Here is a 15,111-nt window from a genome sequence, read left to right as displayed (position 1 = left end):
CATATTATGGGGATACTGCTTACTATCCTATGGATGACTGTTATGAAAGTTGAAGATACTAGTCCACGTAAAGGTGGCCTCATCTCATCCGTGAATAGGATAGATGACACAAAACCCGGAATCATGGTTGCCTTGTAAAGAAACCTATGACAAAACTGCTCACAATATTTACTTTGTTCTGTCAGGCCAACTGTGGTCATCTTCCACAGTGTTAATCACATATTCCTCCAAGTCTGGTGTCCAAATATTTTGGGTACATCCTACATGATTCTTTGCTTTCTGTAATGACTGTCTCAGAAAATTGGTGAAACACTTTTGCAAACATTGAATGCTGTGATTGTTGTTGGTGTGGACAGGTCTCCTGATACAACCTTGCCATCTGCGTTCCGTAAGTAAACACCATGTCGCCAAGCTTTCAATTTGAATACAGACCCATTGTGTACAATGCTGTATCACAACCACTAAAAGGTGAGTCAGCAAGAGAAGTGAATCAGACACAATATTACCAATTACTATGGCAGAAGAGGGCATTAGAGCATGATGTATGAGGAACAGTAGCACCCTCTGGGAGGAAACCATGGATATCGTGACTGGCTGCATGGTACAGTGCGTTTTAGACTACATCTCTGTGACAAAGTATGACTGAATAAATGGTCTCTAGCATGGAAACCATAAGACATAAGTTCATTAGACCCTTTTTGTTACGTATCCTCTCATCGATCAATCCTTAGAGTTCCACAGTGGAAAAAATCACCATGTATACATAATGAAGTTTGTACAGAAATATCAGTATGCAAGCCATACTTACACTTGTCCAGTTACTATTGGTAAAGTATTTTCACTCATCTGTAATGTTTGTGTGTTGTTACATAATAATTCTCTATATAATAATTACAGATCAGAAAGTTCCCTTTATTACTTGGAATTATCCTTTGGTCAGTTCCTCCTCCTTCAATGCCTCTATGGTTTTCAGCAATGTTGAATCTTCCCTCAGTAGTGTCATTTAGTGCAGTGACGTCTGAGACTTTGTCCATGCTGCTGTCGTTCACCAAAGAATTCCTTCAAAGACAATTGGGCTCCTCACATTTGTGTCAATTTTTGCATACCACTGTGACCTCATCCTCCTGAAGCGTCAGTGCTCAACTCGCCAGTTGACCCAGCATAGAGAATCGTGGTCCATCACATGGTGAATACGGACAGAACTTGTTGATGGCCAAAATAATTGCAAGGCACTCTTTCTCAATTGTAGAGTAGTTCATCTCAGGATTGTAGAATACTCTGTGAATAAATGCTATCACTTTTTCAGCAACTTCCTATATTTGTACCAGAACTGCATCTATCCGGTATCAGCTAGCATCAGTGTCAAGTTCTGTCTCAGAATTTTCACCATGCAGTGCTGGGCTTGGGAGGATGTTAGCACTTCCTAAGAACAAGGAAAGATCTTTTATGCACTTAGTTCCAGGAAAATTTGGTGTCTCCCTGTAGTAGTTCTTGCAAGGAACGTGCCTTGGTAGAGAAGCCCTTTATGAATCACCAGTAGCACAAACACATTCCAACAAAAGTTCTCACATCACAAACATGACGAGGGCTCAAAAATTAGTGACTGGTCTTATTTTCTCTGCATCAGGACAGACTCCTGCCATTAACCAGATAATCCTAAATGTTTGTTTCTTGAGTGACAAAAAGGTACTTTTTTTGGACACTAGCAGAGACCTGCAGTCTCAAAACACTACAACACAGATGTTAGATGTTCTTCAAATGTCTTCAAAAAATGACAGTTTCATCCAGACAGCAAAGAGATGTAGTCTATTTAAGGTGTCAAAGCAAGTTGCTCATCATACACTTGGAGGTGGCTGGAGAATTACATAGACCCAGCAGCATAACTTTGAACTCACGGACCCATGACACATTATGAAGGCAGTCTTTTCCCAATCTTCTCCAATAACCTCAGTTTGCCAGTATCCTGCCTACATGCCCACAGTTGTGAAATACTTTGCCCCTTTCAAACAGTCTAGGGTATCATCAATATGTGGCAAATGATAAATGTATTTCTTTTTGATTTTGTTTAGTTGTTAGCAGGTAACAGGGGAACATCCCATGCCATCCATCTTCTTCACAAAGACTATAGAAGAGGACCAAGGACTTGCTGAAGGTTCTGTGATGTCATCTTACAACATCTTCTTGACTTCCTCCTGAATTACGCATCAATTGTTGAAGACACCCTGTATGAGACATCGGAGACAACCTATACAAATGCTGGCTAATTGGTGGATGGCCCACAGTGTTTATACAGTGCTTTATAATGGGATATTTGGTGTGTCTTTTCTCCATTCAAGATTTGAAAGTATCTGAAAACTGGTGCGTAATGGGTAGTTCTCACCGATATTGTTTCTCAGAGAGGCCAGGTCCTACTGGCAGCTTAACAGTAACTTCTGCCGCTGCATTGTCTGTAGTGGTAGCAGAGCATGATTCTTTGTTGATGGCTCTGAGTTACCTGTCTTTGACTAATTTGGTTCTTCCTATGAAAGTACTTTTAAGGCTGAGTTGTGGCTGCTCATTACAGTTAGTGATCAAAATTTCTCCTGAACATCTGCAAGTGCTTATGATCATCAGTGGCATTTATTTCGTGAGCTTGGGTAGCTTTTCGTGATCAACAAAAATTTCACAGTTTGACTGAGAATCTACATTGATGACTGGAACTCATCTCACTGATGATGGCAGGATAATATCTTCAATGGCAAACACGTGCACTTGTTGGAACAGCTTCATTAAACTAGAGCACAGATTTTCAATACTCTATGACTGCCTGTGATGCTTGCAAGAACTCCCATCTAAGAATAAAATTATGACTTCAGTCTTTCTAAACAACAGTTTCAAAGGGTTGTGTTCTGTCAGTGATATTTATTCTTGCAAAACATGTTCCCATCAGCTGGATGAATTTCCCCTTTGTGACATTGAAACAATCACTGTCATGAACATAGCATTCTATAGCTGGTAACAATAAACATTTGACATAACAGAAAAGGAGCCCCTTAGTCAGTACCTAGACAGGATGGCCATCAATGAGATTTCCTGACAACTTGGTAAATGCCATATGGGAGGATTTTCATCTACGGTGGCCTCTCCTTCATAGAGGTTGCTCCACTTAAGTTTTTGGGAGCTAGGAAAGCAGCTGGCAGCTCGGTACAGTGATGGGGAACAGCAATGGCATGTTGGGGAATGACCTTGTCCATTGCATAGCGATAAGCTTCACCCCACAGGACGACTATAATCATCTGCCGTTGAATGGTGTCAACATAACTGTTGTTATGGTTGACAACTGGTGACACAGTGGGTGTCAACCACTTGTCTTCTTTCTCTGCAACAGCATACATCAAGTCCACAGCGTCCATAGTGAAAACAGACTGCTGTGCTGACATCTATCCTCCAAATATCTACACTCATGCTCATAAATTAAGGATAATGCTGATACACGGTGAACAATGCTCTGGTGGCTGGTATGGTCATCGCATGGTGGCGCTGGCAGCAGTCCACATACGCAGAGCTGTGTTGGTGCATGTCAGAGTACAGTGAAGCGAGTAAGTGAGAAGACATTTTCAGATGTGCTTATGGTGACTGTGTGTGGAAAATGGCTCAAATAACACATATTGATGACGTTATGAGGGGTAGAATACTCGGGCGACTGGAGGCTGGTCAAACACAGCAGATCATAGCACGGGCCCACCGTGTGCCACAAAGTGTGATCTCAAGATTATGGCAATGATTCCAGTAGATAGGAAATGTGTCCAGGCGCTACAGTACTGGACTTCCACAGTGTACAACACCACAAGAAGACCGATATCCCACCATCAGTGCCCATAGATGGCCACAGAATACTGCAGGTAGCTTGCTTGGCACCTTACCGCAGCCACTGGAACAGTTGTCTCTAGACACACAGTCTACAGATGACTGAACAGGCATGGTTTATTTGCCCAGAGACCTGCAAGGTGCATTCCACTGACCCCTGGTCACAGGAGAGCCCATAAAGCCTGGTGTCAAGAACACAGTACACGGTCATTGGAACAGTGGTCCCAGATTATGTTCACGGATGAGTCCAGGTATAGACTGAACAGTGATTCTTGCTGGGTTTTCATCTGGCATGAACCACGAACCAGATACCAACCCCTTAATGTCCTTCAAAGGGACCTATATGGAGGTCATGGTTTGATGATGTGGGGTGGGCTTATGATCGGTGCACATACACCCCTACATGTCTTTGACAGAGGAACTTAACAGGTCAGGTGTGTCGGCACATCATTTTGCACCAGTATGTCTGCCTTTTCAGGGGTGCAGTGGGTCCCACCTTCCTCCTGATGGATTATAATGCACAGCCCCACTGAGCTGCCATCATGGAGGAGTGCCTTGAAACATAAGATATCAGTCGAATGGAGTGGCCTGACTGTTGTCCAGACCTAAACCCCATCAAGCACATCTAGGATGCTCTTGGTCGACGTATCACCATCTTCAAACCCTTAGGACACTTCAGGAGCTCTGACAGGCACTGGTGCAAGAATGGAAGGCTATAGCCCAGCAGCTGCTCAACCAACTGATCCGAAGTATGCCAACCAGTTGTGCGGCCTGTGTACATGTACATGGTGATCATATCCCATATTGATGTCAGGGTACATGCGCAGGAAACAGTGGCGTTTTGTAGCACATGTGTTTCGGGACAGTTTTCTCAACTTATTACCAATACTGTGGACTTACAGATCTGTGTCATGTGTGTTCTCTATGTGTCTATGCTATTAGTGCCAGTTTTGTGTAGTGCCATGTTGTGTGGCACCACATTCTGCAATCATCCTTAATTTATGAGCATGAGTGTATTTTTCTATTGGGCATTATACTTGGCAGAGAAATTTGCTGTACATGAATTTGTCAGTTACTGGATTGCCGTTTGATAGCTGAGGCATACGTCCAAGTTGGCCAATCCATTCTTCATGGTGCATTCAAATGGTGGTGAATTTTGGTGCCAAACGCTGATACACCTTTGTTCAACATTCTATATTTTCTCCTGACGGATGGGATCAACATTCATGGCTGATATCTCGTATGTTCCTGGTCTGACATTTCTGGCTGCATAAAACTGCAGTATCTCTCCTTTACTACATGGAGTATGAAAGAGGTGAGGTCATAGTGGTCTTCTACAAATGCCATAGTGATCACATTCGGGAGGCCGTCACAGGTTTCCAGAAAACGCTGATGGGAGCCTCATATGTAGCTACCTTACTGCTGGTTGGAATCCATTGCTTTCCTAAGTATATGAACTTTTCAAATGATTTACTTAATGTATCCTGGTTCCTGTACATCTAGGTGATGGCTTTTACATTGCTTGATTGGAGCCATGGTGATGTATCACAACATAACCAGAATCATCGACGAAGAACAAGATTAGTACTGAAAGAGCATTTATTACTGACATCAATGTACAGTTACAACAGAACTCATTTCATGGTCAGAGAGCGCTGCTGTTACACATACACTGAATATTCCAGAACAAACAAACATTACAAACATAAGAAGCTTTGATAATCTTCCAGAAATGATACATACACAGGCAAATAACCAATATTTGATCATGATAGGGTTTCAACTGATGGCCCACATCATGCCAATTAGCAATGCTAGCTGCTGCTCTACAATGTATGCAGCAAAACTCACAACAATATACAGTCCTTGTTGTTGGGAATCAGAACTCAAAGAAACTTGTACCACAACCTGAAGCTGTTAATATCCTACAGTCAGTTCTGTACAACAGTCATATTTAAATAAACAGGTGAGAAAGAATCCATCTCCACACACATGTCCTTCTCTCAAGCTGTCCTGATTCTTTGTCTTCACTTAGCACTGTTGCATTCTTTCTGTAGCAATCTGTAGCTTTCAAGCACACTGAAGAGCATTGGTCCCTAATAGAATCTTTAAATGTTAAGACATTTTGTGTTTCAGCACTGGAAGGTGTTTTGTTTAGACATTAAGGAATTCTTTGCTTAATAGACTACGCATCATAGGAAGCATTAATTTACTGCAATTTATAAGTCTAAGCCCCCCATGAACCAAGGACCTTGCCGTTTGTGGGGAGGCTTGCGTGCCGCAGTGATGCAGATAGCCGTACCGTGGGTGCAACCCCAATGGAGCTGGGTATCTGTTCAGAGGACAGACAAATGTGTGGTTCCTGAAGAAGGGCAGCAGCCTTTTCAGTAGTTGCAGGGCAACTGTCTGGATGATTTACTGATCTGGCCCTGTAACGTTAACCAAAACAGCCTTGCTGTGCTGGTACTGTGAACGGCTGAAAGCGAGGGGAAACTACAGCCGTAATTTTTGATGAGGGCATTTAGCTTTACTATATGGTTAAATGGTGATGGCATCCTCTTGGGTAAAATATTCCGGAGGTAAAATAGTCCCCCATTCGAATCTCCGGCAGGCGGAGACTAGTCAGGAGGACATGGTTATCAGGAGAAACAAAACTAGCAATCTACAGATTAGAGTGTGGAATGTCACATCCCTTAATCGGGCAGGTAGATTACAAAATTAAAAAATGGAAATGGATAGGTTAAAGTTAGATATAGTGGGGATTAGTGAAGTTTGGTGGCAGGAGGAACAAGACTTCTGGTCAGGTAAGTAGGTTTAAGAATGAATAACAGATAGGAGCTCAGGTCAGCTACTACAAACAGCACAGTGAATGCATTATTGTAGCCAAGATAGACATGAAGCCCACACTTACCACAGTAGTAAAAGTTTATATGCCAACTAGCTCGACAGATGACAAAGACATTGAAGAAATGTATGATGAGATAAAAGAAATTATTCAGATAGTGAAGGGAGATGAAAATTTAAGAGTCACGGGTGACTGGAATTCGATAGTAGGAAAAAGAACAGAAGGAAAAGTAGTAGGTGAATATGGAATGGGGGTAAGGAATGAAAGAGGATGCTGCCTGGTAGAATTTTGCACACAGCATAACTTGATTATAGCTAACATTTGGTTTAAGAATCATGAAAGAAGGTTGTATATGTGGATGAGGCCTGGAGACACTGGAAGGTTTCAGATAGATTATGTCAGGGTAAGACAGAGATTTGAGAACCAGGTTTTAAATTGTAAGACATTTCCAGGGGCAGGTGTGCACTCTGACCATAATCTATTGGTTATAAACTGTAGATAAAAACTGAAGAAACTACAAAGAGGTGGGAATCTAAGGAGACGGCACTTGGATGAACTGAAAGAACCAGAGGTTGTAGAGAGAGCATTAGGGAATGATTGACAGGAACAGGGAAAAGAAATACAGTAGAAGAAGAATGGGTAGCTTTGAGAGATGAAATAGTGAAGGCAGCAGAGGATCAAGTAGGTAAAAGCCGATGTCTAGTAGAAATCCTCAGGTAACAGAAGAGCTACTGAATTTAATTGATAAAAGGAGAAAATATAAAAATGCAGTAAATGAAGCAGGCAAAAAGGAATACAAAAAGTCTCAAAAATGAGATCGACCGGAAGTCCAAAATGGCTAAGCAGGGATGGCTAGAGGATAAAAGTAAGGGTGTAGAGGCATAGATAACTAAGGGTAAGATAGATACTGCTTAGAGGAAAATTAAAGAGACCTTTGGAGAAAAAAGAATCACTTATATGAATATCAAGAGCTCAGATGGAAAACCAGTACTAAGCAACGAAGGGAAAGCAGAAAGTTGGAAGGAGAGTATAGATGGTCTATACAAGGGCGATGTACTTGAGGGCAATATTATGGAGATGGAAGAGGATGTAGATGATGATGAAGTGGGAGATATATTACTGCGTGAAGAATTTGACAGAGAACTGAAAGACCTAAGTCAAAACAAGGCCCCAGGAGTATGCAACATTCTATTAGAACTACTGATAGCCATGACAAAACTCTACCATCTGGTGAGCAAGATGTAAGAGACTGGTGAATACCCTCAGACTTCAAGAAGAATATTATTATTCCAATCCCAAAGAAAGCAGGTGTTGACAGGTGTGAAAGTTACCAAACTATCAGCTTAATAAGTCACAGCTGCAAAATACTTACTCGAATTCTTTACAGATGAATGGAAAAACTGATAGAAGCTGACCTTGGGGAAGATCAGTTTGGATCCCATAGAAATGTCGGAACACATGAGGCAACACTGACTCTATGACTTACCTTAGAAGATAGGTTACAGAAAAGTAAACCTACAGTTCTAGCATTTGTAGACTTAGAGAAGGCTTTTGACAATCTTGACTGGAATATTCCCTTTCAAATTCTGAAGGTGGCAGGTGTCAAATACAGGGAGCGAAAGGCTATTTACAATTTGTACAGAAACCAGATGGCAGTTATAAGAGTAGAGGGACATGAAAGGGAATCAGTGGTTGAGAAGGGAGGGTGACAGGGTTGTAGTCTATCCCCGATGTTATTCATTCTGTATATTGAGCACACAGTAAAGGAAATAAAAGAAAAACCTGGAGTAGGAATTAAAATCCATGGAGAAGAAATAAAAACACTGAGGTTAACCGATGACGTTGTAATTCTGTCAGAGACAGCAAAGGACTTGGAAGAGCAGTTGAACGGAATGAACAGTGTCTTGAAAGAAGGATTTAAGATGAACATCAACAAAAGCAAAACTAAGATAATGGAATGTAGTCTAATTAAATCAGGTGATGCTGAGGGAATTAGATTAGGAAATGAGACTCTTAAAGAAGTCGATGAGTTCTGCTATTTGCGGAGCAAAATAACTGATGGTTGTTGAAGTAGAGAGGATAAAAATGTAGACTAGCAATGGCAAGAAAAGTGTTTCTGAAGAAGAGAAATTTTTTAACACTGAGTATAGATTTTAAGTGTCAGGAAGTCTTTTCTAAAAGTATTTGTATGGAGTGTAGCCACCTATGGATGTGAAACATGGACGATAAATAATTAGACAAGAAGAGAATAGAATCTTTGAAATGTGGTGCTACAGAAGAATGCTGAAGATTAGAAAGATAGATCATGTAACTAATGAGGATGTACTGAATAGAATTGGGGAGAAGAGGAATTTGTGGCACAACTTGACTAGAAGAAGAGATCAGTTGGTAGGACACATTCTGAGGCAGGTGTAGGATGCAGTAGTTACTTTGGAGACGAAGAAGCTTGCACAGGATAGAGTAGTATGGAGAGTTGCATCAAACCAGTCTATGGGCTTAAGACCACAACAACAACGTAAGTCTAAGGTCATGTTTATCTTCATCGTGTATCTCTAAATAAATGTTTGTTATCTGCAGTTATACAAGTGCCAATATCTTGTGTGCTAACATGGCTGATGTAGCTTAACACACACATAAGTAGTACCGTTGTGACTGATCACAAAATTTTCAAAATACAAAAATGAAAAATTCCACAGGCACTCAAAGTCCACTGTGTGATTACCACCATTCTCGCCTCACAGTCCAGTGGTCTGGTTTGAGCAGGTGTGAGCCACTTTTCATTAAACAGGAATAGCCACAGAATCTATTAAGTTTGCTCTAGTGGCCAATCAGGTCTCGTCCATTTCTGTGAGCCACTTTCTGTAGACATACTTTAAACAGCCTCCACAACCTATCCCACCCTGATGTTAGACCATCACCCTGCCTTGTGTCCAAACGTTTTGTCTGGCCTGGTTTGCAGAAGAATTGTCACAAAAGGGCTTATATAGACCTTCAACATCAGAGCAATAAAATAGCTCATCATGTGCATGTACCCACTGGATAATTTCCAGACATGGCAATGCGAATCGTGCATGTCCACACTGATGTTGTGGGTCCAGTTCCTCCTCTTGGTGATAAATATATGGGGCGTTCAAAAAGAGACAGCCAGAGCCTGGAATGTGCAAATCGGTGACAGGAGGGTAATATCACGATGTGTGTAACGAGGTGTGGTTATGACCAGAGCATGGAAGTTCACAACCCTCACTAGAGGGCACACGTGCACATCACATGACTGTACAGAGCTAGCAGCAGCATGCATCAATCATCCAAATGCTGCCAGTTGCATTGCAAACAGTGACATGGATGTGTCAAAAGAAGAGCACAGAGGTGTTGTGGAAGGAGTAGGAGGAATGGACATTCACCGTTGAATGTCGCAAGTGCACGGCAAACACTGCATGTCCCTTGCAAGAGTCAAGGCATGGCACAAGCGCTTCAGGGAAGGATGAGTATCATTAACCGATGATGCACGGTCTGGAGCACACCAATGACATTGTCCAGCTGGTGAATGTCCTCATTACTCAGGACCACCGTGTGACAGTGAAAGCCAATGCCGCTGTAGATGGATTGAGCGTTGGAAGTGTTCACACCATCATGAAGGAATGACTGCACATGTGCAAAGTGAGTGCGCAAATGGGTGCCCCACAGTCTTCAACCACACCAGAATGCATGTCAAATGGCCCACTGTCTTGCTCATCTGCAGTGTTATGCTCGGGAAGGCATGAGTGTGGCTGGAGATGAGTCATGGTGCCATCACTTCCAACCAGAATCAAAATGACAAAGTCTCCAGTGGAAGCATCCAGGGGCACAACCACCAAAATAAGCCAAGGCCATCCACACAAGTGCAGGAAGGGTTATGCTGATGTTCTTCTTTGACCAAGATGACCCCTTTCTGATTCACTTCCTGCTGTACGGCACAACAATGAATGCCCACCATTGCTCGCAAACTTTAACCACCCTTCAGCAACCAATCAAATCAAAACGATCAGGCTATCTCACTTGTGGGGTCATTCCACTCCCCAACAATGCAAATCCTCTTACAGCCAAGATAGTCGCAGTACTCCTGCTGAAATTCAAATGAAAGGTTCTCGGCCACCCTCCATACAGTCTGGACCTCTCTTCCTGTGATTACGCCATTTTTGGTCTCCTTAAAAAGGCTCTGAGGGGCAAACAATTCACCTCAGATGACAATGTCCAGCTGTACGTGCGGAACTGGTTAAGATCACAGCCCCAGGAATTTTATGAGACAGCCACTCACTGCCTTGTGTCACAGTGGGACAAGTGTCTCAAGACCCAGCATTAATACTTCTAACATACAGGTACTGGTTTCTGTAATTATACCTCCGGCTCGTTCCTTTTTGAACGCCCCTTATACTATCTACACTGTTCATTTCACCTGTTGGCCAGAAGCTATATCAGTTGACAACATTAATTTAAAATTGAGTTTCTCACATCATTTGTCTGCTGCACATTACTATGGGCTGTGGGAGAGAGTCTAAGTCAGAGCTGAGTTACCTAAGGAATACAGCAAATTCTGCGGCACTCTCCATCACCAGACAACCACTTACCACCTGGCGAGCAACGGCATGGTCGAACAATGGCACAATTCTTTAAAGACTGCATTAATGTGTCATGCCATCAGCTGGACAATTGCATTACTTAGTCTCATTTGTCCTTTGCACTATTTAAAAAACAGTCTTACAATCCGAGATCACAGCTGCAGGTCCATGACTCTTCACCTCTACAAACTCTGTACACAGGCCCTCATTACATAATCAAAAGAGGAGAATGATCACTGGCTATTGGACTAAGTAATGAAACTACTACTGTCTCAAATTACAGGATAGAATCTGCATATTTATTTCTAGAAGTGTGACCTACACTTGTGCCTCAAAACCATCCTCAGCCGCACACACAGGTACCACTATCCAAAACAGATGCACAATTTTGACCAAAGAATGAACTCTGGATGTTGAGTTCATTGCTTGAAAATGCATTTTGATGATGCTCCACTTCTCCCTAGGGATCTGGTATAGCAAATCAGTCACCTACAAGCCATCATTGAGTTTACAGCCCCGCTGCCAGAGGTACTCTTGTTTAGACATTGGTTCTTGTTTTGTTTTGGTATGCTTCCTCGTTTTCGACAGTGAGAATTTATTCACTCATCTTATGTTAATTTACTGCAATTTATAATGCTCATGGTGTTGATTATAATCAATGTGTCTCTGTTAATAAATTTTTGTCGTTCAGAGTTGTTTGAGTGCCAATAATTTAATGGCTGATGTACCTGAATACAGACATAAGTAGTTCACATGGATAATGCCATAGCTGCTCTGATCCATCATATAAACTTATGTTCTGACTTGTATGAGTTTCCTATTAGCACATCCCTTCCTCCTTTCACTGTATTTACAGGTTCACAATTTCAATATGTTCAAAGAGCACTTTTTTTACAAACATGTTGCAGATATTGTCACAAAATTTAAATTGTTTTTGAAGAAACTGCATAAATCAGCAAATAAAGTGCTTTTCAGAAATGATGTTAGTTCTGTAAAGGTGGCAACATTAAATAGTATTTATCATGCAACAGAAGTGTAAGAAGCACTTAGAATATATGTTTCTCAAATAGAAAGCTTTTACTTACTGTAAACCTGGTACTTGAGCAAGAAACCACTCTTAGAAATGTATGCATCACTCCTGAAAATGATAGACAATCTGTCTCTGGATGTGACAGAAGATGGTGGTTCCTGGCCACAATATGTTCCCAAACTTGTTGGTACATTTTCCCATCTACGCAATGCACCAAATAATGTGACATTGTCAAATGAGCAATCATCACGTCCTGAAAATAGAATAAATAATCAGAAATTACATATGTCAGATGATTTTGTTAAAACTCAATGAATAGCAGTTATTTGCAAGTACATGCATAAATGCCAAATCTTTATCTTCTGTAGGCAACACTGGCATAGTATTCTCTATGCATAGTGTAAATACACTGATAAGCCAAACCACTGGGTGTTTATAAATGAATATCGGGCTTTTAACGCTTTATAATATTTATTACATTAAACTTACAGTTATAAATGATATGTAAAATGAAAGAGCAACTCAAACAGTTGTGTTTGGCACCAGTGCGCATGCGCAGTGTGCAATGTTTCTGCTGCGATCTGCTAGACTTGGTTGAACTTCACTGTCCCCAAGCGCTGGATAGGACACAAGGGCCCCAATGACAGGGCTTGCTTTGCATGGCCTCCACATTCACCTGACATAATACCATGCTATTTTTTCCTTTGGGGCTTCATCAAGAATCGCTTGTATGTGCCTCTGCTACCAGCAGACCTCCCTGAATTAAGAAACCAAACTGAAGCAGCTGTTGCTACAATCACTGAAGACACACTTATCAATGTTTGGGAAGAACTCGGCTATAGACTTGATGAATGCCATGTGACAAATGGTGCTCACATTGAACATTTATAAGGTTCTTGGTAAAACTGATTGAGTTGCTCTTTCACTTGACATATCATTTATAACTGTAAGTTTAATATAATAAATATTATAAAGTGTTAAAACCCCGATATTCATTTATAAACACCCTGTACTATGACCAATGCCCACCGTAACATTGGATGTCACCTGGTGGTGTTGCAGGCAAGTGACCCAGTACCAAAAGCAAAAGTATGTAACTGGAGCAGACACAAAGATACAAGCTGCAAATGGGGAAGTCCATTGAAATAAGCGACTTTGACAAAGCACAGATTATTATTACACAGAGCCTGTGAAAGAGTATCTCAAAAATGGCAAAGCTGATTGAATGTTCACATGCTGCTGTCACGAGCTTCTACGGAAAGGGGTAGAAGGACTGTGAAACTACCACTAGGCGCTAAATGGTAGGACGTCTATGACTCTTCACAGAATGTGGGGTTCAGAGGCTTGTCTTCTCTGTAAAGTAGGATAGATGGATATCTGTGGTATCTCTGCTGAAAGAACACAATGCTGATGCATTTACAATATTTTCAGAGCACACTGTTCATCGTACATTGTTGAACATGGAGCTCTGCAGGAGACCACCCATATGTGTTCGCATGTTGACTCAGTGACAGCATCAGTTATGATTACAGTGGGCACAGGACCATCAGGATACCATCATCAATCAGTAATACATGTTGGCTCTTTGGGATACTAGGGTGATGGTTATCTCCACAAATGCCACCACTGAGGTGAATGGCTCCTCAAAACATCCAGTGTACCTCGGACACAGGGAGGTGGGAGCAGTATTATGCTATAGAAGACATTCTCCTGCATTTGCATGGGACCTGTGGTAACAATTAAAGACATGCTGACAGCTGTCGACCACCTACATTCCTTCATGCTTGATGTGTTTCCCGACAGTGATGTCAGCTTTCAGCAGTATAACTGTTCCTGTCTCAGGAATGCTATAGTGGTTTGAGGAGCATGAGAGTGAACTCATGTTGATGTCTTGGTGACCAAATTCACCCGATATAAATCCTATGGAACCCATCTGGATTGCTATTGGGTGCCATCACCGGCTATGCAAATCAGCAGCCCATTATTTATGTGAATTACATGACATATGCATAGAAATCTAATGTCACATACTTCCACAAACCTACCAATAAGCTGTCTCATCCTTCATACGCAGAATCAGTGATGTATTTCATTCAAAAGACAGACAAACAAGCTATTAACCAGGTGGTCATAATGATTTGGCTCATCAGTGTACAATCCAAATTTATAATTACTGGAGTGACAACATTTACAATTTCTTACATTTAGACAGCATCAAATAATTTCAGAAACTAAAACAATGAAATAATATGCCTGAATGTGAAATTTATATATAACAAGAGATGTGTCCATGTGTAAACAAAACCTCATAAATCATAACTGGAAATAATAAACTGTCGCTGGATGACAAATGGTTCGAAAGCCCACCAAGTGATTTTAAAAATACAATAATAATAATCATGGCATTCATAAAGACTGAATCTGATAAAGCCAGCTTTAAACAATGGAAACTCCACCTTGGAATATCAAAAATTCTAAATATGGTGCTACAGAACAATGCTGAAGATTAGATGGGTAGATCACATAACCAATGCGGAGGTATTCAACAGAATTGGGGAGAAGAGAAATTTGTGGCACAACTTGACTAGAAGAAGGGATCGGTTGGTAGGACATGTTCTGAGACATCGAGGGATCACCAATTTAGTATTGTAGGGCAGCATGGAGGGTAAAAATCGTAGAGGGAGACCAAGAGATGAATACACTAAGCAGATTCAGAAGGATGTAGGCTGCAGTAGGTACTGGGAGATGAAGAAGCTTGCACACAATACAGTAGCATGGAGAGCTGCATCAAACCA

At 41.4% G+C, this 15,111-nt stretch overlaps 1 protein-coding gene across 1 annotated transcript in view; it reads right to left on the bottom strand.

Moving 5' to 3' along the window:
* LOC124545739 (cubilin-like) overlaps positions 1-15,111 on the bottom strand; it is a 718,402-nt gene that overhangs the window by 108,704 nt on the left and 594,587 nt on the right. The window contains exon 53 of the mRNA XM_047124681.1: positions 12,372-12,569. Within this exon, the coding sequence (XP_046980637.1) occupies positions 12,372-12,569 (198 nt within the window). The remainder of the gene's footprint in view (positions 1-12,371; positions 12,570-15,111) is intronic.

Source organism: Schistocerca americana, chromosome 8, assembly GCF_021461395.2.
Source record: "Schistocerca americana isolate TAMUIC-IGC-003095 chromosome 8, iqSchAmer2.1, whole genome shotgun sequence".
NCBI lineage: Eukaryota > Metazoa > Arthropoda > Insecta > Orthoptera > Acrididae > Schistocerca > Schistocerca americana.
The sequence above is the reverse complement of the archived record's forward strand: the minus strand, read 5'-3'. Positions and strand labels throughout refer to the sequence as shown.